At 38.7% G+C, this 27200-nt stretch overlaps 7 protein-coding genes across 8 annotated transcripts; 2 read left to right on the top strand and 5 right to left on the bottom strand.

Annotated features, from left to right (window-relative positions):
- The first annotated feature begins 361 nt into the window (after positions 1-361).
- Positions 362-3428, top strand: LOC103339738 (short-chain dehydrogenase TIC 32 B, chloroplastic-like). The gene is made up of 8 exons (XM_008243084.2): positions 362-659; positions 864-1095; positions 1194-1273; positions 1422-1575; positions 1680-1758; positions 2593-2677; positions 2800-2846; positions 3065-3428. Exons 1-8 carry the CDS (start codon positions 542-544, stop codon positions 3236-3238), a joined length of 969 nt encoding a protein of 322 aa, XP_008241306.2. The 5' UTR covers positions 362-541; the 3' UTR covers positions 3239-3428.
- A 728-nt stretch (positions 3429-4156) lies between these two features.
- Positions 4157-7248, top strand: LOC103339747 (short-chain dehydrogenase TIC 32 B, chloroplastic). Its single transcript, XM_008243095.3, has 8 exons — positions 4157-4507; positions 4877-5108; positions 5214-5293; positions 5449-5602; positions 5699-5777; positions 6448-6532; positions 6619-6665; positions 6784-7248. Exons 1-8 carry the CDS (start codon positions 4390-4392, stop codon positions 6955-6957), a joined length of 969 nt encoding a protein of 322 aa, XP_008241317.1. The 5' UTR covers positions 4157-4389; the 3' UTR covers positions 6958-7248.
- Positions 7249-7422: 174 nt separating this feature from the next.
- On the bottom strand, positions 7423-8162 carry LOC103339758 (forkhead box protein G1). The gene has a single exon (XM_008243107.3). The coding sequence runs from the start codon at positions 8002-8004 to the stop codon at positions 7642-7644; it is 363 nt and encodes a 120-aa protein (XP_008241329.1). The 5' UTR covers positions 8005-8162; the 3' UTR covers positions 7423-7641.
- Positions 8163-8307: 145 nt separating this feature from the next.
- LOC103339768 (UNC93-like protein 3) lies at positions 8308-11803 on the bottom strand. Of its 2 annotated transcripts, XM_089050266.1 has the most exons (11): positions 11118-11803; positions 10858-11021; positions 10708-10771; positions 10520-10633; positions 10377-10421; positions 9879-10129; positions 9666-9756; positions 9084-9196; positions 8824-8947; positions 8539-8713; positions 8308-8496 (listed from the first exon to the last, which is right to left on the bottom strand). In XM_089050266.1, the coding sequence occupies exons 1-11, from the start codon at positions 11283-11285 to the stop codon at positions 8489-8491; spliced, it is 1317 nt and encodes a 438-aa protein (XP_088906392.1). In that variant the 5' UTR covers positions 11286-11803; the 3' UTR covers positions 8308-8488. The 2 variants fall into 2 exon arrangements, with proteins under 2 accessions (XP_088906392.1, XP_008241340.2); XM_008243118.3 differs by having other exon boundaries at positions 8308-8713; positions 11118-11800.
- Positions 11804-12138: 335 nt separating this feature from the next.
- Positions 12139-15219, bottom strand: LOC103339779 (UNC93-like protein 3). Its single transcript, XM_008243129.2, has 10 exons — positions 14804-15219; positions 14514-14677; positions 14303-14366; positions 14101-14214; positions 13956-14000; positions 13591-13844; positions 13394-13484; positions 12965-13077; positions 12714-12837; positions 12139-12585 (listed from the first exon to the last, which is right to left on the bottom strand). The coding sequence occupies exons 1-10, from the start codon at positions 14969-14971 to the stop codon at positions 12364-12366; spliced, it is 1359 nt and encodes a 452-aa protein (XP_008241351.2). The 5' UTR covers positions 14972-15219; the 3' UTR covers positions 12139-12363.
- Positions 15220-15944: 725 nt separating this feature from the next.
- Positions 15945-19913, bottom strand: LOC103340970 (uncharacterized). The gene is made up of 3 exons (XM_016792094.2): positions 18853-19913; positions 18028-18195; positions 15945-17938 (listed from the first exon to the last, which is right to left on the bottom strand). Exons 1-3 carry the CDS (start codon positions 19444-19446, stop codon positions 16244-16246), a joined length of 2457 nt encoding a protein of 818 aa, XP_016647580.2. The 5' UTR covers positions 19447-19913; the 3' UTR covers positions 15945-16243.
- A 3391-nt stretch (positions 19914-23304) lies between these two features.
- On the bottom strand, positions 23305-26413 carry MEE40 (Pentatricopeptide repeat (PPR) superfamily protein). The gene has a single exon (XM_008243140.2). It carries the CDS (start codon positions 26100-26102, stop codon positions 23796-23798), a length of 2307 nt encoding a protein of 768 aa, XP_008241362.2. The 5' UTR covers positions 26103-26413; the 3' UTR covers positions 23305-23795.
- Positions 26414-27200: the final 787 nt, after the last annotated feature.

Genomic DNA, 27200 nt, shown 5'->3' with positions numbered 1-27200 from the left:
GACTTCCCTACTTTAGACCAAGTCCTAGGCACACCAATCATAATCAGGTTGATCATTCTACACAAGTTGATGATAAAAATAGAACCCAATTGATATAGGAAGAATTCCCAGTACCAAAAAAAGAGAGCACTGAATTCAAGGATCATGGCTTTCAATTTTCCAAAGAAAGCTACATTGTTGAGCTGTTGAGGGGTTGGTTGAGGCCAATTAACAGCTCTTCACCGAAGAGCATTTAATACTTGTCAACAATGCAGCAGCTCCAATTAAACCCAATTTATTACCTACATTCAACCAGCCCATACATGAATTTCCCATGCATTTCCTTCCTCTTTTTTTGTCCTTATCATCTTATGGTTTGAGGTCTTTTTCTTTTGTCCTCTACCCCTCTCCCAATGCTTTGTTTCCAAGTGTTATAAAAAAGAGAGGGTTTTGTCAGTTTGTCTCACATATTTGTGGAGCGACAGGAAAAAAAGGGGAACTTGCTCTGTGCTTCTGTGTGAGTTTTCTGATTGGGATTGGGTCTTTTGTGTGATTTTAGGAAATGGGTATCTTTGCATTGGTGACAGGAAGGCCAGGGCCTAGTGGGTTTGGATCAGCTTCCACTGCTGCGCAGGTCACTGATGGAGTTGATGCTAGCAACCTTACTGCTATTGTCACTGGTCAGCTATAACTTTTGCATTTTCCTCTTTGAATTCTGTGTTTTTGTTTCTTAATGTCCTTTCTTTTGGGTTTCTGTGGCTCCTTGAGACTACCAATCAGATGTATTGAGTCATTATCATGATAAATCTTGGGTAGCTAGCAAAAAGCCAACAGCCCAACACTTCTATTTGCTTAACATTTCTGTTCCTGTTTGTGAAATGCAGGTGGGGCAAGTGGGATTGGGTTGGAAACTGCAAGGGTCTTGGCACTTCGAAAAGCCCATGTCATCATTGCCGCCAGAAACATAGAGGCTGCTAATGAAGCAAAACAGGCTATTATTAAAGAAAATATAAGTGCCCGAGTGGATGTTCTGAAACTTGACCTCTGCTCCATCAAGTCTGTTGGAGCATTTGTTAACAGCTTCAATGCTCTTGATCTTCCTCTCAACCTCTTAATGTAATGGTCTTTTCTCTCTTATTTTATTTAGGCTTCATGTAACGTTTTAACATCTGCATCTTATTCAGTTTTTAAGAAATTGGTGGTTTATGTTGCAGAAACAATGCTGGTGTCATGTTCTGCCCCCACCAGCTTTCGGAAGATGGAATAGAATTGCAGTTTGCAACCAATCATCTTGGTAAGTCCTACTTATTTGCTTTCTGAATTGGGAATTATTGTAAGGCCTATCCCATATCCTGAATTGGGAAAAATATATATGAAAAAACAGGGTTTTATACCTTTGTTACTTATTTGCATTCTAGTTAAGCCAATTACCAATTTTACAGGTCATTTTCTCTTAACAAACCTTCTCCTTGAGAAAATGAAGAACACTGCTAGAACTACTGGTGTGGAAGGCAGAATTGTGAATCTGTCATCCATTGCTCATGTACACACTTATAAAGATGGGATTCATTTCGATAAGATCAACGATTGGATTAGGTATCTTTTTTCCACAGTGGTTATTCATAAATAAAAAGATTATGACAAGCAGCTAGTTCATAGCTCTTTAACATGGTGTTTGTTTTTTTTTTGTGTCCCCTCAGTTACAATGACAAAAGGGCGTACGGGCAATCCAAATTAGCAAACATACTTCATGCCAACGAGCTCTCTCGTCGATTGCAGGTGATCCTATTTCCTACATAATTGCTCATAGAACCCTAGCTCAACCCCAAGTTATCTTTATCATTCTCATTATAGCCAAATGAAAACAGGTACATGGTAGTTGTGGTAGATGAATGTTTCCAGTTTCATTAATCACTGGCCTCCACTAGTTAACTATAATGTCCAAAGACTCTTCAATAAGCATTTGGTGAGACCTACCATGATTATGGACGCACATGAAGTAGTGGGGCTGGCTGGTGGACAATGTAGTATATATGGACATGGTGTCCTGTCAAGAGTCGATTGAACGTTAACAAAAGATGGCTCTCCGTACGTTCAGGTCTTCAATGCTTTGCGGGGACCAAAAACATAGATGAAATAAATTTTGGGAAGGAGGAGGCCCATAAATGGAATTTTAAATTCAATCACTGCCGCATTCATGGTCCCATAGACAGACATGCATCCTGTACTGTACTCACAGCGTGTGAACTTTGAATCATAAGGACCGTTTGCATGAACGACTGTGAGTCCTTGGTGAAATTCTCTATCCTCAAAGAGTCTAGAAGGAAGTGAACTTTCTCTCTAAGATAGGGTCTTAATTTGTTGGGTAAAATCTAGTTGGGAGGTAGGCATAGTTTTGATGAATTGTTACCGTACTATCAATTTACACCGGGTAGGTCGGCGTGATTTCTTTCGGTCCAACTGGCTAAAACCTAAACAGAAAGCTTTAAAATTCCAAGCAGGCAATTTATTGTGTTGGACGAACTCATCCGTGAAAAGTCTGACAATGAAGGTAAATTAAAATGCAAGTAATCTGCTCTAATTAAGTGGCAAATTGCTTGCCGTGCCGTGCAGGAAGAAGGTGTGAACATAACGGTCAATTCAGTCCACCCAGGGTTGATCATGACACCTCTCATGAGGCATTCTGCTCTTCTGATGAGTATGTACAAATATCCCATGCATAATTTGATATTCCCACCCAACATATATATGCACTTTCACATATTGTAATTTGTATTACAGCTAGCTAGGCCATTAACTTTGATCATCTTTGTTATTCAGGAACTCTGAGGTTGTTCACCTTTTGGATTTGGAAGAATGTCCCTCAGGTGATTAATTAGTTAATCTCCATCAAATAATCTCAAATTTTTTTTAGTAAAAGGGATTAGGGTATAAGAGGGTTTACACACAAACATTCCTGGATGCCTGGGGTTTCAAACCTCTGCTTGCTTGAGGCCAAAGAGCTCAACCAACTGAGCTAATCTCAATTATAATTCATTGTTTAATATATCTTTGCATGCATTGTCTGAATTGAATGTTTTATCAGGGAGCAGCCACAACAATGTATGTAGCCCTGCATCCAAAAATGAAAGGTGTGACTGGAAAATACTATGTGGACTGTAACGAGATGAAACCCAGCTCATATGCTAGAGATGAAAAGTTAGCCAAAAAGCTCTGGGACTTGAGCAACAAGTTGATTGATGGAGCTTCCAAAAGCTGATTATTCAAAAAGCACCCTCTCAATCTGTGATGCCTATTTTTATATAAAGCTTGCTTGCAAGGCATAAGCCTTATGTTTGTGGAATTTGGGTTTGATTGAAATGGTTCATAGATCATAGTGATTGTTGTTTGGTCGTTTGTTGATAATTATTTTGTATTGTAAAAAAAAATAATGTAATGGGATTTGGACAGAGCCAGGAATCTCATTAATGCATACAGCCAAAGCTTACTAATAATTAGCAACAATAACAATGTACAACCACGATTAAACAAGATTAAACCTTCAATCATAACAAGAAAAACAAAAGACTACAAGAAAGACACACAAACTCACAAAAACCAGACACTCAAGACAGAAACCATAGACATTCGACTATAAAATACATAAATTATTTGTTCAAAATTGATGACATCCTTCCATGCTGGGGCCAGTTGGTGATCGGGTTGTTTCACAATTACTTACAGCCCATTCGTTATTGACTACTAACAGACTAATGAGGCCATTAAGAAGGAGCATTTGATATTATTTGTATTTTCTCTGTCAAAACTTTCTTGGGTGTGACGGGAACACAATGTTAATTCAAATGTTGTTTTACGAATATATGTTATGATATGAGTAGATTGATAAGATCAGAACTTTCAAATTTTAACGATATCAATAAAGTTTTAACAACAAAAAAAATATTTAAAACATTTGACACGTATAAAAACCACATTGGTGGTGACCGCAGTGAATAACTTTTCGGTCAATTGAACCTAACTTATTACATACATTCAACTCATCCTACTCGAGTAATTTTTAGGTTTGGTATTATGGTACATGTTCATTAATACTAAACACTACGTGCATAACACGTCAGCTCTGTTGTTCACCCAAAGTTTATCTCTTATAACCCACGGATGAATCAAACCGCGTAAAAACCATCGCACTCAAAAATTTCTGGCCGGTGTTCATATTTATTCCCATGCATTTGTGATCTGTGTCTGTGGCATCTGTCTTTTACCCTCCAAGTTTCTAATCTCTCCCAAAGCTGTGGTCCATTTGTTATAAAAATAGAGTCCATCAGTTTGGCTCATATTCATTGTGTGCTGTGACCTTCTCTGTCTGTAGGTTTCTTGATTGAGACTCTCTCTTTCTTGTGATCTTAGGAAATGGGTATCTTTGCATTGGTGACAGGAAGGCCAGGGCCTAGTGGGTTTGGGTCAGCTTCAACTGCTGAGCAGGTCACTGAAGGAGTTGATGCTAGCAACCTTACCGCTATTGTAACTGGTCAGCTAAATTTCATTTTCCTCTGTGAATTAATTCATCTGTTTGTTTCTTCTTTTTATTTTTCCGGTCTTTGTCGGGTTCTTTATTTCATTGGATGTTTCTGTTTCTGGTGTTAATGGCCTTTTTTCTTTTCATTTTTTGGGTTATTTTTATTTTTATTTTATTTTATAGTAATAAGAAGAACAAAAAAATAGACATGACCCAATTAAACATGAAATTAGGAGTGGTAATATGGCTTTTGAATGCAAATTTTTGCAAATCATTTTCTGAATTGTGTTGCAGAGCTACTCTGCATATAGAGACAGAGAGCAAGCCAATATGATTCTTCCCAGTTTGATTAACATTTCTGTTCCTGTTTGTGAAATGCAGGTGGGGCAAGTGGGATTGGGTTTGAGACAGCAAGAGTCTTGGCACTTCGTAGAGCCCATGTCATCATTGCCGCCAGAAACATAGAGGCTGCTAATGAAGCAAAACAGGCTATTATTAAAGAAAATATAAGCGCCCGAGTGGATGTTCTGAAACTTGACCTCTGCTCTCTCAAGTCTGTTAGAGCATTTGTTGATAGCTTCAACGCTCTTGATCTTCCTCTCAATCTCTTAATGTCATCCTCTCTCTCTCCTTATTTAGTTAGTTTAATATGATATTATTAAAATATTAGCATTTTCAATTTCTTCAGTTTTATAAAAATTGGTGATTTATGTTGCAGAAACAATGCTGGTGTTATGTTCTGCCCCCACCAGCTTTCAGAAGATGGAGTAGAGGTGCAGTTTGCAACCAACCATCTTGGTAACTACTGTTATCTTTTCTGTTGAGATGTATGAGATTTCAATTGAGGCCCATCTCACATGAGAGAATTGGGGGAAAAGGAATTGAAAAAAGAATTGGGCTCCCAACTTTTTCACTCATTGCATTTTAGTTAAGCATATAACCTTATTTTACAGGTCATTTTCTCTTAACAAACCTTTTGCTTGAGAAAATGAAGAACACTGCTAGAACTACTGGTGTAGAAGGCAGAATTGTGATTCTGTCATCACTTGCTCATACAACCCCTTACCAAGAGGGGATTCAATTCGACAAGATCAACGATCGAATTGGGTAAGGAATAATTTGAGTAATCCAATATTTTTCCATATTGATTATTTATAAGCAGATAGCTCACAATCCTGTAACTTAAATGTTTTTTGTACTCAGTTACTCAGAACTGAAGGCATATGGGCAATCCAAATTAGCAAACTTACTGCATTCCAATGAGCTTTCTCGTCGATTGCAGGTGATCCTATTTCCTCTATTGTCGGCAGAAAGCCCCAACCATTATTTCACATTAATTATTCGACACTAGTGCTGTGCAGAGACACATGGTATACAAAAAATGTGCTCACAGAACCCCAGAACAGCTCTAATTAGTAATCACTGTCATTCAATTGAAGCCAGAAAAAACAGGTGCATGGTAGTTGTGTTAAGTGAGTGTTTGATGGTTCATCAAGGGTCCCAAGCAAGTAACTAGTGTCCCATAAGCTTTGGTGAAGAGACCTACATGCTTGTGGAGGCACATGAAGTAGGGCTATGAGCTAAAAAATAGAAACAGATTGAACTTTCACCAAAGTATGTACAGAGATTATAATTGCTGCTGGGAAAAAAAAATTCAATGAGCAAAAAAATAATTGTATATCAATCACTGTCCTCAAGTGGGTAACCTGACAGGCTCCCGTAGACATATACACCATACAAATAGACCTATACTAAAGACTTCGTCTTGCTCCTCTCAGTAGTTACTAATTTAATATGTTATGTTGTCACATATCAATTAACATGTTTACGCTGACATGATTTATTGATATTCATGATCGGAGTGATTAACAAGTGGGGAGATAAGTTAACCGTGAATATAAAGTTCTAAAATTCCATACATGCTCTAACATGGTATATTGCTTTATGTGCAGGAAGATGGTGTGAACATAACAGTCAACTCAGTTCACCCAGGATTGATCATGACACCTCTCATGAGGCATTCTCCTTTTTTGATGAGTATGTTCCAATACTCCATGCATATTTCCAATTTATACAATTAAGCATTTTATAATTAATTAATTTTGACCATCTCTGCTATGCAGAAACTTTCAAGTTGTTCACCTTTTGGATGTGGAAGAATGTACCTCAGGTGATTAATTAATTAATCTCCAACTAATGATCTCTCTTATTTACAATTATTTGTTCTAATGGACCGAGGGATTAAATTAAAAATATATTTTGAATGCAATCTCTCTGATTGTTTTCAGGGAGCAGCCACAACATCATATGTAGCACTGCAACCTAAAATGAAAGGTGTGACTGGAAAATACTTTGTGGACTGCAACGAGATGAAACCCAGCTCACATGCTAGAGATGAAAAGTTGGCCAAAAAGCTTTGGGACTTCAGCAACAAGTTGATCGATGGGGCTTCCAAAAGCTGATTATTTAAGAAGCATAAGCATATCCTGTGAATCTGAGATGCCTACCACTTGGAATTGCAAGGCATAATCATTTACATATAGTGATTGTCACTTATCATGTGCTTCTTTATAGTGATGGGATTTGAGTTGGCTCTTTCATTAGTATGAGGTTGACAAATCATCCTTAGAACAATCACTTTTCCCCTAAGCTGGAATGGGAAGCGAAAATCTCTCTTTTTCTCCACCAAGTCCAGCTTTCATTCATTTCAAACAAAGTTATTCAATGTGATAAATTATTTAGTGTGACGGTAATACTATGCTAGCATTATCATGAAGCATAATAGTGTTATAAGTCTACTCGAATGATAAGATTATTGTTTTGATTTTGATGCAAAATCCAACTATACATGCTTTAATGTTCAAAAATCTATACATGCGTCAACGGTCAAAATCGCTCATGCGTAACTAACTATTAAGTAATTAATATTTGCCCTCACAAACAACAATTTCTCTTATATATGTTGGTAAAGAATAATATCATCTATGTATTTATAACATGAGCCATCCAACTACAGAAGCAAAGCACTAAAAACCTATATCACGTCATAAACATTAATTAAGCACCTAAAATTCTATATCTTCAACCAAAAAAAACACACAAAAACTCAAGTGCTTTTTCCACAAAGCGAGCCCAACAGGCCCAACTCAAGGGACCTCATCAGTCTCCCACAAGCCCACGGCTCGAACCAGGAAAGCCGACCCAGCCACCACAACCGCCGCGAAAACAGGGGGCACGATGAAATCGATGCTGGACTTGCTGAACAAGTGAGCCGGCAAGCACAGGATATCTCCCGGCACGTCCGAAGGAACCCTAACGTAGCCTTCCGAGTCGCAGGCGCGAGAGAAGGAAGACGTTGACGAAATGGAGGATACGAACGCGACCTCGGGGGAGAAGGAGGCCACGGCCACCGTCAGAGTGAGCAATGTGGTCCACGTGGCGGCGTAGATTAGCACTGGCCAGCGCGAGGAGACGGTCGTGAGGGTGGAGGTAACGAGCGAGCGGAGCATGTTGTTCTTTGGGTTTGGGAAGACGAAGTGGTGAGGTTGGGAGTTTATATAGGCATGCGATTGGGTGGTCAAAAATCTGGGTCAAAAGTCTCACAGAGAGAGAGAGAGAGAGAGAGAGAGGGGACCTAATTTCAACGACTTTGTGAATTTTGGAGTTTAGGTGGAAGAAGATGGGAAATGACCCATATTTGTTGACTGCTCATATTTGTTTTGGTGGTTCTATTTTAATTTTAATGTGGAAATCGTATGTTGCAAGACTCTGAATCAGATCACGAATTCGAACGAAAATGTACACAACGGTGGTTCAGATTCAAATTCTGAATATTTGCACTCTTCACACTACACTTTTATTTCTATTGAAGTAGATGAACATGTTACAAACAACAAATATGTAGTGGAATGGATTTGGAGACAGTAGCAAACCTAACATACACCTGCTTGTATACACAAAGGTTTTTCTGGAAGCTGATTTCATGTTTACACATTATGAACACGAAGATGGGCAAGATGATTTCATGTTTACACATTATGAACTCGAAGATGGAAACGCTTTCTCTCGAAGCGACAGAAAAACGAAGGCACCATATGAGAGGACGATTGCGGCAAGCATAATTATCAGCATTGCCTGCAATGAGATGTATGAATTGATAAAGAAGACGACTGCAATTGAAGCGCTCTGCCAGACCTTCAGCTGTGCAAATGCTCCTTCCTGTTCCCCAAAAGAAACAGACTGAATATCAATACAATGGTTGTTCTGAACTTCATAAAGAACAAGAACTTAAAAAGGGGAAGAATTAGAGAAAAGGTGTAGTCAAATACAGTGTCGTTCTTGAAGAATATCCCAAGCAAAGCACTCAGCTGTGTATTTAAGACTCCATCACCAATGCCCAAGAGAGCTGCCATTATAAGAGGGTAGATAATACCAAGTGCACCACTCACTGGGCTGCATCATAACAAGAAGATAGCAATATCTTGAAATTAGATATTCTCTTTTTTCGGCCAATCATTCGAATTAGATATTACTGTAACAATTTCAAAGTCTACAAAACTGTAGTACGCTACACGTAAATACTGCTAACCTGTATAATAAAAGAATCCACAGGAATATAATAGCCTGAAGGAGGACTCCACCAGAAACTATAATAGTGATGGACTTGACACCAGAGGTGAGTCGACCAGCAGTCAAAGAACACTGACACATGTTCAACCCAAATGTGAGATCACAAATATAACAGACCAAAAACATATCGCACACCAAAAATCTGTATGCCTTTAACTCCATATATCGAGCATGCATATGCAATATCAAGAAAAGCTCCATTCTTGCTATCCAAGAAATGGTCTAATAAAGAAAAGCCATGATCAGGCAAAGGGAAGAAATGTAGGTTATTGGTTATGGCAGCAAGAACTGATGTTAACACACCCCCTGGGCACTCCCAAAAGAAGACTAGTGCAGAGGAAAGTTTTTTCTAATAATTAAGTTTCCACGTTTCAGCCACTCCCGAAAAAAGAACAAGACAACATAAAAGAAGCTCAATTTGCATTAGCATTTGAATCAACCAAAATATCGATTTTGAATGCTATGTCCACTGAGCTAACTAATAGTACACATTGTATTGAAAATAATGATGCAAACTACTTGTATCTGCATATATACTTACTATTGCATCAAAAGCCCCATAAACTGCCATTGCACCACCAACACCAGACACACCAAGCGTTGGAGTAACAATATACTTGGTGTATACAGCCCTAAAATAAGAATAGTTTTGCAATGCTTAATAATGGAACAAACAAAAGAAGAATCAGAATAAATCAAATGATATTCTTTTGGCTATAAGAAAGTAGGCAGCAGCAATTGGTCAAGTAATTACCACACAAATGCTTGTTGTAATCCTGAATACGCCATAAGGGGCATGATCAATAGCATCCGTACATCAAACAAAGGAGTGATGATTGACTTTGACAAAGATAATAGAGAAGCATAAAAGCTGAGAGAAGAGCCCTGGGGGTCCTCCTCACCTTTACCATCCCTTTTATGTAAGAAGCACATCAGTATGGTGCCTAAAGTCATACTGATGAGAAACACACTGAACAAATAGGTTGTGCCGCTAGTACTTCCCCCCTTCAGTGATGGGAAGGAAAATATTATAAAGGCACATAATTTCAAAACACATAATAAATTAAAAATCAGAAATCAGAAATCAGAAAGAGGAGGGAACAGTAAAACTTGATGCATTGTGTCAAAATCCATATTCTGAAAGCTTACAAAACTAGGGCCATCACACTTGTGGGGTCTAACTAGTGAATAAAATGAACAGAAAGGACAAGAAAAACACAAGTTCAACTACAAGGATGGCAGTGGCACATACTGTTCCATCTCTTAGCATGACGAGTGATACAAGATTTCCAATAAACTGCAAAAGTTTAGAGTAACACAAAGTCATCCATAAGAGAGATTACTTTCAGTGAAATCATACATATATGGTCCCTAGAAAAGATCCAACAGATTCACCTGGTGACAGGCAAACATTCCCCAAAATTCTCCATTGAAATGACCGATAACTGTTCCTTCATGCAAGTTATTATCTCTGGCATGACTACGCGCAGTAGAAGTTAAATATGTCCCTGATAGACCCAAACTAAGTTCAGAAAACAACATTTCTAGCTTTAACCACTAAATACTAAAAAGAGACTTAATACCTGCCCAACCCATATAATTGAAGCAGCAAATCCCATGTACAAAGAAGCTGGAACCATAGTATACCTACATGGAAATACTTCAACAAATAAACATATGCATTGTGATGCATTTATGCATGTAAGTATGTATACAAGCAAATTAGTAAATACCAAGTTGGTTTCAAATTTGCAGCTATGAACAACCAGTAGCCAGTAGTCCCAAGAAGCAAAGCATTCTTTGATCCCAATGCTCGAACCACCGGAGACGCCACCAAAGAGAAAAATGTGAAAGACAAATACAAAATCCCAAGTGAAATGGTACCCAAATCATCCTCCTGAACCCAAAATCAGAGTCCCAAATCATCAACCAAATCGATTTTGAAAAAGCGAAAGCAATTATTTTCAATTAAAGATTCAAACTTTAAACTCACAGTGTTGAGACTGGTCTCCAGGTTCTGAGCGGCACCATAAGCGAGGAAAATCAACAAGAAGGCAGAGCTGAGAATATGAATATCTCTTGTATGCTTCCTCCGGCTTTGGATTGTCGAATTTTCGATGATGAGTGGCGTCTCTTCACCACGAAAATCCGCAGACTCCATTAGCTTTGAGTTCTCAATACAGTTGATCACAGAATCGCTATAAAACCCTAAACATGTGCGAGAGAGTCCAAATTCCAATCGAGTGAGGCCAAGAGGTGAGGTCACTGCCGGCGAAGAAAATCGAGAGCTAGTTGACAAAGAAAGAGATTGACTTTCAATTTGGGTTTGAGTTCATTAACTCCGAGCACTGTTTGGTTGCTGAGAAAATGTAGTGAAAATGTAAAGATAGTTGAAGTGATTCTCTGAATTTTCGTTGTTGTCGGTTGCGATGGTCGGGAATCAAGCGATAAAGAAAAGCCTTTGTATGCACCGAAGAAATCTCAAGAAACGACAAACAGTTGCTGGAGAAGAAGAGGAAGACAACGACAAACGCCGGACGGACGTTTTGCTAATCAATTCGTTATTGTTGCTGCCAACATATAATTGCAAGGTTTTTTTATATATTATAGATTAGCCGTGTAGTTTACATATCCCCATGTCGACACTCCGTCAACTTGACGGTGCACAGTAGCTTTTGATTTTTCCTTTGATGATAAATAGCTTCATAGGGACCTTTTTTTTTCTGGAGAGAGAGACAATTATAGGGATTTTTAAGTGAAAATTGAGCTACACTGCAAAGGGTAAAAATGTAATTTAGCATTCTTCTATGCATGATTGTAGATGAGTTGAAAAAGATATTTTATGTAAACCAGTTCTCGCTCTAGTGGTATATCTATTTTCAATATTGACAGGACATCTCGTGATATTTATCAAAATATATATATATACACACACCAGGAATAACAAACACAATGGTAGTCTTGAAAAAGGAAAAAAGAAAAGAACTCTTGCACCAGACTTGAAAGAGAGAATCAGTTCAAAAATAGATCTTTATAAGTGGAAACAAAAGAAAACAAAAATTGGAAATCCATCCTCTTGAAGTGGACTTGAACCGAATTCTGATTGCTTGTCAACAGCATGGTGGTGTGTGTGTGATGGTATAATGGTCATTTCCGTTAGTTTTAGAAACAACAGAGGGGATGGTATTTAGAGACAGCACCAACATCAAAAAAGTATAAAAACTTGCAAGGATTTTCATTCATGTGCACACATCATGAACCTGAGCCTGAACTTGAACCTGAACTTGAAGTGAGAGTGCTTTCTCTCCTTTCTGGGATAGGTAAACGAAGGCGGCGTACGAGAGGCAGATTGCAGACAGCATAAGCACCAGCATTGCTTGCAATGAGATGTATGGACTGATGAAGAAGATGAGTGCAACAGCACTACACTGCCACACCTTGAGCTGTGCAAATGCTCCTTCCTGCATTTCCCCAGAAAGCAACAGATTCGAGTCGGATTGTAAATACAAGTGGTTTTGATTCTGAAGTTCATGAATAACAGAACTCATAAAGGAGAAAGGTTAGGGAAAAAGTGTGGTGAAATTGATACCGTATCGTCCTTGAAGAATATTCCAATCAGAGCACTGAGCTGTGTGTTGAAAACTCCATCACCAATCCCTAATAGAGCTGCCATTATGAGAAGGTTTATGGTTCCAAGTATTCCACTTGATGGGCTGCATGATCACAACAAGGTAAAATAAGGAATTAGAGGTTACAAGGTCTTCAAATTGGAGATTGCAATTGCAATTTCAGACTCTTGCAAAACTATAGTACTGTTGCAGGTAAATACTGCTAATTAACCTGTAACATAGAAGAAGCCAGAGGAATATGACAGCCTGAACAAAAGCTCCGCCAGAAACGATAAGAGTGATGGACTTGAGACCGGAGGTAAGGCGGCCGGCAGTGAGTGAACACTGACATAAGTGGCACCAAAATGTGAGATCACAAATATAACAAACAAATCTGCCTATAACAGAATTTATGTTGTCTAGCAAGCATGTGGATTGTATGGATTTTACTTCGCTTTTAACACCTAAAGTTTGAGCATGTTTCTTGCTTCTTTAGAAACAGATTCAATGATCAAAATTAAATCACAGAGGGTACAAACTTAAACTCTTCTTTTCTTAAGGCTAGTTATGACAGCAAGTTATTCTTATATACAATAGGAAAAAGATGCTAATACAATGCCAATAAATCAATCAGAATACTTCTTCCTGCATATATACTTACTGCTGCATCAAAAGCCCCATAAACTGCCATTGCACCACCCACACCAGACACACCGAGCATTGGACTAACGATATACTTGGTGAATTCAGCCCTAAAATTAGAGTGATTGTTGTAGTGAATTAGTAAGGGGAAAAGCAAGTGATATTGTTTTGTCTATAAGAAAGTAGGCAGTGATAATTGGGCAAGTAATTAATTACCATACGAATGCTTGTTGTAATCCTGTATAGGCCATAAGGGGAATGATCAATAGCATCCGTACATCAAACAAGGGAGCGACGATTGACTTTGACAAAGATGACAGAGAAGCGTATAAGCTGAGAAATTCAGCATTATGGGGGTCCTTCTCTAATTCATCATCCCTTTTATTTAAGAAGCACATTAGTATGGTACCTAAGGTCATACTGCATAGAAACACAGTGAACAATAGCGTCGTATCGCTTGGATTTCCCTCCTGCAGATCAAACAATGACAAATTATAAACCCGAAATCGAACAAGTAATGTATGTGCATGATGACTGTTATAATCTAGAAAGGACGAAACAAATGAAAGGATGGCACATACCGTTCCACCCCTTAGCAAGACGAGTGGTAAAAGATTTCCAACAAACTGCAGGAGTTTATAATAAAGATTAGAAGACAAAATGAAAAGCTAAATCTTGATTAACAATGTAGCACAAATTCATAAATAACAGGTCAAACGGATTCACCTGGCGACATGCGAACATTCCCCAAAATTCTCCATTGAAGTTGCCAATAATTGTTCCTTCATGCAAGCCATTATCTCTGGCATGACTGCGTGCCGCAGCAGTTAGATATGTCCCCTGATGAACCCACCCACAATAAGGTTAGAAATAAAATTCTAGCTTTTGCCACAAAAAAAACTGAGATTCTATAAAGCCTTGTATGTACCTGCTCAACCCATATTATTGCAGAGGCAAATCCAAGGTACAGAGAAACTGGAACCATTATATACCTACAAGGAAACATTTCAAGGCTAAAGCATATGCATTGTGATAAAAATCTTCATAGAAATTTTTTAAAGCTCAAGATTAGTCTTGGTTTGAAAAATAATGAAATATTTGCTCTGCGTTGGGATTTATTTTGGTCTAATGAGCTTTACCAAGTTGGTTTTAAATGTGCAGCTATGAACAACCAGTAGCCAGTGGTGCCAAGGATCAAAGAGTTCTTTGAACCCAGTGCTCGAACCACTGAGGATGCCACCAAAGAGAAAAATGCGAAAGATAGATACAAAATTCCAAGAGAAGTGGTACCCAAATTCTTCTCCTGATATGTCAATTTCAAAATTCCAATCAAATCATCAAAAGACTCCACAAAAAAAAAGGTAAAAAGAAACCAACTTTTGGTTTCTTCAAAGCAGAGGAGATGAAGAAAATGGAAAACCCAACTCACAGTGATGAGAGTGCTCTCTAGGTTTTGAGTTGCACCAAAAGCAAGAAAGATCAACAAGAAGGTACAGCTGAGAATATGAACATCTCTTGCATGACTCCTTCTTTTCAGAACCGGCAAATCATCGACAAGGAGTGGCTTCTCTAGGTCATGAGAAGCAGCAGAGTCCATAGCTTCAAGTTCTCAACCCAACTGATCACAGAACGACTATGAACTCTAGAAAAGTGTGATGATGAGAGACTCCAAAAAAAAAAAGGGCTAAAAGGAGGATACTTGTGCCAGCAGCAGAAACATAATAATGAGCTAGTGGACAGTAGAAACTAATAGAATTAAGGCTGGCAAACTCAAGACTCTGTTTGGTTGCTGAGAAAGTGTAAGGAAAGATTCTGAATTTACTGCCGTGGCAGCTGAGAAACTAATAAAATAAAGGAGCCATGCAGTGTCACTTTCCAAACAAAAAACTATATCTTCTTCTAAAGCTTATCTGATATGATCAGAAGTTTTAAAAAATGCTATTGGGTGCCTATTTGGATACGCATCTCTTTCACATGATGATGAGGCTACTCGGTCTTTATCATGAGAAAATGTGGCTACTCGGTCATGTTTCTCAGAACATGTGATGTGGGGTCAGATTATTTTGTCGATATTCATCATGTAATTTGATTTCATGCAGAAACATATTGGAGCCGTGCCATTTCATTTCAGATGGCATCATGGACCAATTTGGGATATCTCTGCTAGCTAGAAATCAAAGCCAGCCTATATGAATTATGAGCAGAAAGTTCTAGCAAGGAGGCCTTTCTTGCATTAGATTACTATTATTGGCAATTGGCCAAGTGGTGAAAACGACAGAAGCTGTTGATGCAAATGATTATGTTAACTGATATTATTTTTCCTATTTTAATCTCACCTTTAATTTCACTTATCTGTATACTTCATTACCTTACAGCTCATAAGGATCACATTGGTTTTTTTTTTTTTTTTTGGTGGCAGATTTAGGCCACCAATCAAAGTTATGTTTTGGTCTTGAATGTTAAATCCTCATCCAAAGAAGACATTTGAAATAATATACGTCATTAAATAGTTTATTGGGTATAAATTAGATTACAACACAATATACTAGCTAATAGCATACAATGTTTAACTTGATGAACTTTGATCCTTTCAACCAATGGAGTGTTAGTTTGATTGGCCCAGGGCTTTGGGGTGCTCCCAAGTGGTCCTAGGTTTAAGTCCCCATGGTACCTGTGTGTGTGAGTGTTTCCCCCTCCCCCTTCTTAACTTTGGCACACACAAAAAAAGAACATTGATCCTTTCATGTGTTTGCTTTGTATGATTGTCAAAAGCAAATTTATAATTAATGTTAGTAGGAGATCGGAGGTGTAATATTGGGCATGCAGAACATGCTTATTTACAGGTAAGTTAGTACAAAAATGTGAGAATTCATGCTATGATATGGCTTGAAGGGTTTTCCAAATTGACCAGTTCTTGAAACTCTTTCTCCATCTCTCTTACTTCCCTGAGTAAACTACTGATGCAAAACCCTAGGCCAGCCAAGCAAACAATAACTTGGCTCTTAAGCTTCTTATCCTCACCTTCAGTATTGGTACCAACTCTGTCAGATACTTCATTGGAATGTAGAAGAAAAGAATTTAAAATGCATTCAACCTCTTCCTTCTCTGTCTCCAAACCCCTACGCTCATTTGCTTTTGGTGATGTACCCAACTCAATGTCATGCTTGTCATGTACTGCAAGAGACTTCTTGGAAGACAGCTCTTGGAGGCATTGCAGTGAAGTCTCAACTTTTTTCTTGAAAAGTTCTATGTCATTTTTAATGCACTTCATGGGTTTTTGGAGGTCCTCTGAATCAACTTCACATCTCTGTAAGACAACTGACAGAAATTCTATTTTGTTGGACATAAAAAGTGAAAGATCCCACATCTTTGATAAAGACCTCAGGAGCTTTCTGTAGCAAGAACCATAGAAAGGGATGAACCAGAAATTAGGCTCCAGTTCAGCTTCTTCAATGAACATTTGTAACTTATTGACATGGGACTTCAACTTCTTCTGTTTCTGTCTCAATTTTGGAAAGATTGAAGCTTGCATGTTGTTTTGGTTGTTTTGGTTGTCAAAAAGAACAACATCTTTGATGCAATCTTGAAGAGTTCCCAAGCTAAGTGAAAGTTTATGTTTTGCTAGAGTTGCTGATCTTGCAGGGTATACGAGAATCTCTATGGTGATGAAACAAATCAATCCAATAACAGCCTCTGTGATTCTAGCAATTGCAAAATCAAGTGGAGGGCCATAATGTCTCCTACCAAGTATCAGCAGTGCCCCTACAGCTGCTGATATTCCACCAGCTTGGCCATACATCCTGCTGTGCCTTAGAAAGCTTGTGAAAACTAACCAAGGAAGAAGAGGTAAGAAACTTAGATTCTCAACTTTACGGAAAATAAAGCAACACAAGATTCCGTAGATTGATCCCATTGCCGTAGATTGTGCTCGAGCATTGGCAATTGTAAATGTTGCTTGTCTTCCTCTGACAAAACTTATTGCAATTGTGAGGCCTGCCCAATATGCTTCTCTTTCATTAAACAACAAACCCAATAGCACAGCAAGGCCTAATGAAACTGAGCACTTAACTGCAAAAAGCAGGCTTGTTTTGCTTGGTATAATGCATGAAATGCTCCAGCTCCATTTGATACCACCATGGCTTTGATTTTCTGAACCATGTGAACTTTCGTTTTCAGAGTAGCTCTCCTTGCATTCTTCAAATGCCTCAGTATTTTCTTGGAGGAGTTTCAAACAATCCAGAAAAAAGAAAGCCAGCAAATCTTCACGAAAAATGGTTTCGAGGGGCCAGAAGGACTCATCCAAAGATTTTTCCTTTTTCTTTAGTATGTAGAAGGGGGCAAAACGCTCAAGTTGCTCCAGCTTGTCATGTATTCGCCTTTTCATGTCATGTAAAGCATCTGGTTGCACTTTCTTAATCAAGGCAACAGGAAAAGAAGGGCAAGAAGTTGCAGCAATTTCAATCCCTCTTAAGGGTATTTCTATGTCCTGCAATTTTTCTCCCAGATCCATGCAAGTTGGTTTCAGGATATTTCTGAGTTTTGGTCTCTCCCACATTAAGGCTTCCTATTCAAAAGGGTTTAAGGTTAAATCACAATATCAGCACACAAAATATGAGCAAAGAATCCAAGCTCTTGTATATATTGGTAGTTAACCTGTTTGTGTTTGATACTTCGAAGGAGCTTTTCTCCTACTTGAGCCAAGGGCTGTGCTTGTAAAATAAAGCCAAGTGCAGCCGAGCTGTCATGGGACAAGATGGCATCTGAATAGAAGTTCAACCTTTTCCTAGCGTTTTCAGCATATTTTTGGCACATATCTCTCACCTGTAAATGTTACAAAGCATTGCCATTAGGCCCAGTATCACATGCATTCGAGAGACCAGATGAAGAAGGGAGCATCACTTAAATCTTATTGAAATCTAGAACTGTTAGTGAAATCTTGATTGTGGATGGTTGCATGTGCAAAAAAAATCTGGTACATTCCGTTTTGTTTCCAGTTGCAGTCTTTCGTGACACTTCAGGTTTACTTCGATGAAGTAGAAAAAACAAAAAAAAACAAAAACAGAATTTTGTGGTGGAATATGGAAAAGACTGAATTGATAGGCATAAGTTCTAAGAACTTAATGCTGCCAACTACTTGCTTTGAAGAAGCTATGTCAGTACAGCATCTATTCCTCCACTGGCCCTTCTTTTAATCAAACACTTAAGAGTTTTCATTTTCTTTCCTAATTCTGACCCTCTTCATTAAACATATTTCGTAAGACTCTGTATATCTTTACCATTTTTAATCCTCTGTGAGCATGCCTTTTATAACCGGAAAAAACAGAAAGACTATATGGGTCCGCATGATTTGAACCATCATGAAAACTTTGCCCTCATCGCATGCAAGAATTTAGGATCCATATAAAAATGATGCAAACATATGGAGTTGTTGCTTCAAAAGCAAAGCCAAAGACATATATAGATTTGTATTATATATACCTCGTGGTAGGCAAGGTAAGGAGACAGAAAAGCCGCCACAGATGCCTTTTGGTAGAAGAACAAGTTGGGAAACAGCATAGCCATGACTGATGCCGAGGCTCCAAGCATGGTACTCAACGCCACCTGAATCGGGTGCATAAGTACCAACTCACCAGCTTCTGCACAATGAATGGCAGTGCCTACATACACAATCACAATCTGTCCAAATGCAATCCTCTTGGCCATCAAGTGAGTTGCTCCCGGCAATGCCACAACAAAAGTGCACAGAGCCACTGCCAAGGCTGATATGAAGTAGCTGAAGTGCGCAGGCCCTATCAGCAGGAGGCTCAAGATTGAGAGGGTCATAACCTGAACACAAGCGCAAAGGGCATGCCAGAAGCCTCTCAGCGAGTCACCAAGAGTCACGCCGTCTGACACGATCAGGATGGTGGTGAGGTAAGAGTATGCAGGGTAGGCTACTAGCTGCCTGAGAGGCTGTGGACCGTAGAGGGTGGTGGTGTAGACTATGCTGCAGGCTAAGATGGTTCGGAAAGCTGAGCGTAGCCTTAGGCACCACAAGGCACAGGTCCAGCCAGTACTGCTGCCCGGACTCATAGATTCAGAAGTCTGATGTGTAAGGAGAAATTAAAACCCCCCAAGTTTATAGGTATAACTGAATCATATCATGATCATGATAACAGTAGTGCTTGCCCAACTTGGTTAAGTTGGTTTTGGATCTTGTTAAAGATATATATAGTTGGCTAAGATTGAACTCAAAATTTCTGCAGGTATATATGTATGTTTGCTTTTAGCATGTAGAGTACAGCTAATGAAATGGTAACAGTGAAGTTTCATGGCATTGGTAGAAACAAAGATTTTTGGAATTTTTACCAGATGTCAATGTGTGAAGATGGGCAGCCACAACAAGTTTAAAGGGTCATGATGTCTTTTTTTTTTTTGGGTCTGAACCACGAGGTGGTCCTGGATGGGCCTAACTATAAGTGGCACCTTTAAACCTTAACCACAACCCAGACTAATCCTCGCTCACACCGGATCGGCCCGTAAGAGGTAAAGTCTTGGCCAAAGTGTGACTCCATACGAGAGCAGGATCGAACCCCTGACCTTCTCTTAAGGAAGGTCATGACGTCTTGACCTTAGGTAAAGATTAAAGAATAAATGCCCACTTGATAAAATTACTTTCTGTGAAAGAATCAGTCAAGTTTAGGGCCCGTTCGGTAATGTTTTTAGAGCTTGTTTTCTGTTTTGTTTCCTGTTTTTCACAAAAACACGTTCATTGATATGTGCATCGTTTTCGTTTTCCCTCATAAAACGTTTTCTGAAAACAAATCTGACTTTGTGAACAAAAGTTGAAAATGAAAAAAAGTTGTTTTCAGTGATTTCATTTTCAGTGTTTTCCGAAGACACAGTAAGAATGCATCCCATCAACAACTCTAGCTCTCTCTCTTGACAACCAATAAACCCACCAACAGGAACAACACCCATCTTCTCCGACCCAAAATAAACAAATCTGCAAATTAAGAAAAAAAAAATACAGAGGAAGAAGAAGAAAAAACAGAGACAAGAAGAAGAACCACCACATACCCAACTCAACCACCATCATCACCCAATCAAACCATCACAACCATTAATTAGTGGATCAAGAGAGAGAGAGAGAGATGGGTGGGTGTATGGGATTCATGCCATGGAAAGGAAGGAGGAGTGGGTGTGGCCTGGGAAGGAAAGGAAGAAGAAAAGAGGAAGAAAAGGAGAAAAAAGAAACGGCCTGGGGTAAGGAAAGGAAGAAGAAAAGGGGAAGAAAGTAGGAAAGAGGAAGAAAAAGAGAAAAAAAAGCAGCCCTGTGAAGGAAAAGAAGAAGAAAGAAGGAGGAAAGAGAGAAAAGGAGAAAAAGAAGAAAAAGAAAAAAAAGAAAAAAAGGAGATAAGGTAGTTTTTGAGCTTAAATTTTTTTCATTGTTTACAATAATTTTAGCCTCTAAAAATATCAAAATTAAAAAAAATTAGAACTAAAATTAGCAAAAATACACCTGAAAAACAATTGTACTACACGTTTTAACATTGTCTATTTTGTCATTTTCTAAAGATGTTTTTAATTAAACGCATTTTCATTTCAAAATGCAAATTTGTTTTCTTGTTTTCATTCTCAAAATATTCTAAAACATTCTTTTACGGGCCCTAATATTCCACACATTGGATTTGTCTTAGTCCTATGCTGACTTTCCCAACCTACGGTAGAAACTAAACAAAATCCAACTCAGCGTTGATTTTCCTTTTTGAGAGGGATTTTCTAGAATTTAAACAGCTATCTCCTTTGTTACACCCTAAGCCCAACATGGGAAATCAACTATTACGTTGTGCAGTAGACCAAAATGTATTGCGTCATATTAATTTACTAACTGGTTAAGGCTTGAGCGGCGGCGTATATATATTCTCTCTAGTTGCATCTGTTCCACAAAGATTGTTCCTAGCTATAGCAGAATCTCTCTCTTTTTCTGTTTTCATTATGCCTTTCTTGTAGAACCATTTATTATGCACCAGAAAGTGGTCAAAGTGAATTTCCTTTCCTATAGGTGGTGTTTCAATCAAAATGCATTCTAGACTACTAAGGAAACGTTGGTTTTTCTTCAAAATCTTTTTAAAAAGTTGAGGTACTGGGTCTTTCATACAAAGAATTTTGTTAGCGTAAATCTCATGTGTCTTGTTGAAATTTGACCGTTCATGCATTGTGAACCCTACATGCATCAACAGTCGAGAATCTCCCCACGCCAATGCAATGTAATCTTTGCATATGTTTAATTACTTGTGTAGCAATGCCCGTGAGGTGTGGTTATCAAATTATCAATTATAATCCAACTGAACCATTTCTTATGTCATCAAGATGACAAATAGGAATCTCCCATCACCAATGGTCACTATCATATTTGGTTATGTATGTATATATATATATATATATATATATATATATATATATATATATATATAGGGAGCTTTAGTTGAGGGACACTCTTGTGAGGCTCATTCTGTATTGTATTTCATTCATCCAAACCGTCTATTTTGTAGTACTTGTTCAAAGATCATCTCTACAAAAAAAATCACTTGAATCCAATATCATTTGACAACTCTATTAAATTATTGAAATTTTAGTACTTTCTTGAAGCACCATGTTCGTTGATTTTATAGGACACAATTGGATATCGATACGGTTTCCGATTTGTCTAATTTTTTGCAAGGATGATCTACGAATGTATACTTAAAAAATAGATGGTTTGGATCGTTGAAAAAAAATTCGTAGAGTACCCTAAAAGGTATCCCTCAAATAATTTGAGAAATCCCTCAATAGAAGGGGACTAATATATACTTCATTATAAGATTAATAAATGTTTTAGTACCATGATACTAGTCCTTTATTCTTATGCTTTAATATAAATTAATAAATAGTAAATAAAACTCTATGCACTTAACATGTGCCAAAATCTTCATGCAAATACTGTATACAATTAGATTAATTTTTAGTTTTCTGAATGTTTGTATTTTAGATGAATTCTTTGATTAGGTTAAAAAGATGTAAACCGTCCAATAAACAAACGAAAAGTTTACTTTTCAAAGGTTGGTGGAGAATGAAGAACTTGATTCTTTTTCCCAAAATTAATGTTATGATATCCAAATATTGGTAGTTGCTTGTAGCGTCATTCTGCAGCCTTGAGTATTTTAAAATAAAATTAGGTTAAATTTAGAGTGTAAGATGACAAACTGAGAATGTGCTAAATTTTTTGTGACCTAAACCAATAAGGCAAATCCAAACACATTTTACCACCCCAAAAAACCAAAAAAAAAAAATAAAGGTGGTGTAGGATTTGATTAGATTAAAGTAGAATATCGTTTGTATGAGAAAAAAAAAATCTTCTTCAGAATAGTTAAAAAAATATACTAGGTATATTTTTCACAATGAGGACAGCATGAAATAAGTTCCAAACCAGGAGAGAGTGTTGAAATAAGTCTCACCGTGGCTGAGACGAAAGCAGATACCCAGCATGAGATTCACCTGCGACTTAGGAGGAGGAGGATCTGATTCTAATATGAATAAATTTTCTTCTAACAACGTTAAATCTGATGGTTCCCACTTTAAGAAAGCTATGCAATCTTATAAGGTCACTGCACGGCATGAGGCACAACTCATACCCCATATAAAACATGTTTGTGCTAGACGTTATACACGTCTGCATTCGGAGAAAAACTTACCTACACCCGTTGTACACAATAGGGGCTGGGTTACTCAATATGTTATAAACACGATGTGAATAGGTGAGACACAGCAGAAAAACCTGTAGCTCTATTCTTAAGGTTTGAAATATTTTGTTGCTTTATATATGTTTCCAAATTGATATTATGCTTAATTGCTTCTTCTGGGCCTTGATCGATAAGTGTAAAACCTAGCACACGCAATTCGCAACATAAATTGAGAAGTTGCAGTCGTGTGATTTCAAGTTATATCACCATGAATCCCATTGTTTACCATTGTTTTCAAAAACTCACGCCGTAAGCCAACTATTGTTTCTTTATTCTAGATATCTTTAATAAACACAAACACCCTCAAGAAGGGATGGCAAATAATACGCTTGAAAAATGATCTGCAATACTTCTACATCCTCAATTCTGCTACAACAGCTTAGAAGATTGGGTATCAAAAGAGAGGACGAATCCATTTCGGGTGGAGTTATCTTAAAATTTCCAAGACAGTACCTGAATTTCCCTTTTGTAGATGGGGACGTAGAAGTGATGGTTTCCACAAAGCCGGCCAATGAAAGCCAACCGTGCTAAATGTTTCGATTTCAAGCTTCCTAACTCTGCGCATATCATCCTCCAAAAACCCTTCATTCTGTTTACTACATCTATGTTGCATCTTCTATTGGACTAGAGGATGATACTCAAAAGTGATTCAGAGTAAAATCATCTTTGCCAATAAGATTTTTTGGGCTTTTCGCTATTCAAGATACCACCAAGAGTGGCCAATGCATCTTGATATTTACGAATTTTGAGGAAACCGCTTATCATGGAAACTTCTCTGTCTGAAAGTTCTGCTTTCTCCATGACCATATCAACAAGGTTAATTAAGGTATCCTCCATAGATAAAGCTTGGAGTCCTTCGGCCAGCATAGCAAATGATGAGAATTCTGGTAAATATCCTTTCCCCATCATCTCAACTGCAAATTCAACTGCTTCTGCAATTGGTCCTCCACCATTACAAAGCCCGCGAAGGACAATCTTATATGTTATAGAATCTGGAGGATCACCTTTTTCCATCATTTCTCGAAAAAGCCTCATGGCTTCTGTTGTTCTCTTTCGTTTAAATAGTGATTGTATTACAGGGTTATACGCTTGTGGAGACGGAACCAACCCTTTCATCTGCAGACTTCTGAGGAGTCTACTTGCAACCTGAATTCTACCTGCCTTACATAACCCCCCAATCAGGGTCCCATATGTGACTATGTCTGGTTCACACCCATTTGAAGTCATTGTCTGAACAATATCTGCTGCCTTCTTTATATCCCCCTCCCTACAGAAATATGTGAGCAGGGAATTGTAGGTGAACTTGTCAGGCTTCAAGCCTTCCATTATCATCTGGTCCATAAGCTGAGAAGCTTCCTCCACCCTCCTACTCTGACAAAGGCCATCAATAAGGATGTTGTAGGTCACTGAATTTCTTGAAATCCCCTGGAGTTCCATCTGATCAAAAATCTCCTCTGCATCTTCGATTCTCTTGTTTTTACACAATCCATCAATGAGAGTATTGTATATAACTACATTTCGTGCGCAGCCTCTCAACTCCATTTCTTTCAGCAGGTTCAGAGCCTCCTTTAACTTCCCTCTAGAACAGTAGCTATCAATCAGCATACTGTAAGTAAACCCATCAGGTTGACATCCATTCATCTTCATCTCCTCAAACAGTTCCACAGCTGCTTTATGATTACTGTTCAAGAAGAGACCTTGAATCAGGGAATTGACAGTACAAACATCAGGTAAGATTCCCTTGCTAGTAAGAACACGTGCAAGTTTAGTTGCCTCTTCAACCCGGTTCTCCTTACACAACGTGCTAATCAGAGTATTATATGTGACGGTATTTGGGGAACAGTCCCTGGAAACCATCTGATCAAGAATTTCCACTGCCTCTTCAATCTCACCCAACTTACACAACCCAGAAACCAATGAGTTATACGTATAAATATCCAGATCAAATCCCTGTTGGAGCATCACATCCATGATCTCCAAAGCATGCTTAACATGCCCCACCCTGCACAACCCCTTCACCAACGTATTAAACGTAAACTGATCCGGGGAGAACCCCTCATTCGACATCTTTTCTATAAAACTCAACGCTTCCTCAACCTTACCCTCTTTGCAAAACCCATTAACCAAAACATTAATAGTCACATTAGTCCAAGGGCACCCGTATTCTGCCATCTGGTCGCTCATTCTCAGTGCACCTTTCATGTCACTTTCCTCAATATACCCCTGCATTAGGGTCGTGAACGTTTTCTCATCCGGCGATAAGCCATGGTTTGACATCTCTTCCATCAACAAAAGGGCAGGCCTAATCTGATGAGCTCTACAAAGAGCCTTTATCAAAATGTTAAACGTGGAAACATCCGGCTTAATTCCTCTACTAAGCATACCCATATTCGCAGTTTCTACTAGTTTAAGTTTGTCCCCCTCAACAATAACATTCAACAAGAAGTTGTAAAAATGAGTGTCTGGTTTGCATCCGAATTCATTTTCCATCATTTCCACAACACCAAGAATTTCATCATACAAATCAAACGCCGCATAGCTCTGAACAAAAATCAAGAAAGTACCTGAGCTAATCTGGCAACCGGCGAGCTTCATCTCGTCCAAGATGTTCCTCATGGACTCGAAAGACCCCACCTTTCCGAGCTTGCGAAGAACCTCCTCGTATATGGTGGAATTGGGAGTAAAATTGGGCTGCTTGGAGGCCCAGTCGAACAGGCGAAGCGCGGATGACTCGTCGTTCTGGCGACGGAGGGTGTCGAGAAGCTGCTGTGGAGTGAAATCTGGAGGGAGGTGGTGGGTGGAGACAGGGGTTGAATAGGAGAGTGAGGAGTAGGTGACGAGCTGGTCATGGTGATGAAGGAGCGGGAAAGAGAGAGAAGTGAAGGGTTTGAGAGGCGGTGGCGGTGTCCGCGTTATGGAGTGTGTGAAAGACCAAGGATAGCATTTGAGACAGAAGGAGAGAGCCATTGAAGCAATTCAACAAACACATAAGATGCTTAGGCCATGGTAGAGCTTAACGAAAGCAGCTTTTAAGTTCAGCTGAAATGAAAACTCTCTAGCTTTTGGCTGCTTAAGGTTAACGGGTGAACAAACAACTTGAAGTACAGAAAGCGAGGGACGGATAAGTTGCTGTTGTTCTTGGACCTCGTCCTGGGGGGTATGCTTTTTGGCTTTTATTATGCCAGGAGAGGCTCCAGAGGAAACCCATACGACGTCGTATTGGTGAGCTTCCTACAGTTGACAGTTCTCTAAGCTGATGTTCTCTCCTTGCCTCAATACGAACTGATTGGCAAAAGTTTGTCACTTTTTAGTTCTTATCTTACTAATTACGATTATCTTAATAATTTAGAATGATTTAGACTATTATTCACGTCACACAAAATGGGTAAAATTGAACCCTACAAATTAAGAGAGATTTCTCACTCAACTATCTCATCGAGTACAAAGTCATAGAAGAAAAACTCAAACTGCCCCCTGCTATGTAGTACAAAATCTTAAGATAAATTCCAAATATGCATAATCAATCTACTTCTTTCATGAGTCATGACCCTACAAAATTTTTTGAAGGTCATACAAAATTCTAGATTTGAAACAATGTAGGTATGACTCTAAAACTGACAAAGCATTTTATGATTGAGCTGTTCTACCTAACTAATGAAGCCACGTGTCCACCCCTACTGGGAAGATAGATCGAAGTAGCGAGGGCAGTTTCAGCGACTGGAGGGAAACACTTGCCTATGAAAGTGACGTGCATCCACCTTGACGGGGACGATAGAATGAAGTAGCAAGGGCAATTTCCACAACGGGAGGGAAACTTGCCTACCAATGCGGCGAGAGAGACAGACACAAGGGATATGCAACAACGGGACAGGTAAGTTATTGCCCTTGATCTAAGGGTCACGTGGCTGTGCGGCTCTGCCCTGATTGTACGACGTCATTGTAACAATTACACTCACAACAACTAAGGCATGTAACATGAAAATTGAAATGGCCACATAATCATATCAACGAAAAATGCAGATAGGAAGAACGGGGGCAATGTAACGGGTAAGCAAGTATTTCTCC

The sequence above is a fragment of the Prunus mume genome, linkage group LG1 (assembly GCF_029339155.1).
Source record: "Prunus mume cultivar Tortuosa linkage group LG1, ASM2933915v1, whole genome shotgun sequence".
Classification (NCBI taxonomy): domain Eukaryota; kingdom Viridiplantae; phylum Streptophyta; class Magnoliopsida; order Rosales; family Rosaceae; genus Prunus; species Prunus mume.
Note: the sequence above shows the minus strand (reverse complement) of the source record. Positions and strands in the feature narration are given on the sequence as shown.

Bases quoted from the DNA above. Each gene is read 5' to 3' on its own strand.
- LOC103339738 (XM_008243084.2), top strand. From the start codon at position 542: ATGGGTATCTTTGCATTGGTGACAGGAAGGCCAGGGCCTAGTGGGTTT. The intron at 1,759-2,592 runs GTGATCCTATTT...CGTGCCGTGCAG, and splicing joins AGCTCTCTCGTCGATTGCAG to GAAGAAGGTGTGAACATAAC. The intron at 2,678-2,799 runs GTATGTACAAAT...TTTGTTATTCAG, and splicing joins GCATTCTGCTCTTCTGATGA to GAACTCTGAGGTTGTTCACC.
- LOC103339747 (XM_008243095.3), top strand. From the start codon at position 4,390: ATGGGTATCTTTGCATTGGTGACAGGAAGGCCAGGGCCTAGTGGGTTT. The intron at 5,294-5,448 runs GTAACTACTGTT...CTTATTTTACAG, and splicing joins GTTTGCAACCAACCATCTTG to GTCATTTTCTCTTAACAAAC. The intron at 5,603-5,698 runs GTAAGGAATAAT...TTTTGTACTCAG, and splicing joins AAGATCAACGATCGAATTGG to TTACTCAGAACTGAAGGCAT.
- LOC103339758 (XM_008243107.3), bottom strand. From the start codon at position 8,004: ATGCTCCGCTCGCTCGTTACCTCCACCCTCACGACCGTCTCCTCGCGC.
- LOC103339768 (XM_089050266.1), bottom strand. From the start codon at position 11,285: ATGGAGTCTGCGGATTTTCGTGGTGAAGAGACGCCACTCATCATCGAA. The intron at 10,772-10,857 runs GTATTTACTAAT...ATTTCCATGTAG, and splicing joins GCAAATTTGAAACCAACTTG to GTATACTATGGTTCCAGCTT. The intron at 8,714-8,823 runs GTATTTGACTAC...TTTGGGGAACAG, and splicing joins TATTCTTCAAGAACGACACT to GAAGGAGCATTTGCACAGCT.
- LOC103339779 (XM_008243129.2), bottom strand. From the start codon at position 14,971: ATGGACTCTGCTGCTTCTCATGACCTAGAGAAGCCACTCCTTGTCGAT. The intron at 14,678-14,803 runs GTGAGTTGGGTT...TTGACATATCAG, and splicing joins TAGAGAGCACTCTCATCACT to GAGAAGAATTTGGGTACCAC. The intron at 14,001-14,100 runs GTGAATCCGTTT...AAACTCCTGCAG, and splicing joins GAATGTTCGCATGTCGCCAG to TTTGTTGGAAATCTTTTACC.
- LOC103340970 (XM_016792094.2), bottom strand. From the start codon at position 19,446: ATGAGTCCGGGCAGCAGTACTGGCTGGACCTGTGCCTTGTGGTGCCTA. The intron at 18,196-18,852 runs GTATATATAATA...TAACATTTACAG, and splicing joins CTTACCTTGCCTACCACGAG to GTGAGAGATATGTGCCAAAA. The intron at 17,939-18,027 runs GTTAACTACCAA...CCTTTTGAATAG, and splicing joins GAAGTATCAAACACAAACAG to GAAGCCTTAATGTGGGAGAG.
- MEE40 (XM_008243140.2), bottom strand. From the start codon at position 26,102: ATGGCTCTCTCCTTCTGTCTCAAATGCTATCCTTGGTCTTTCACACAC.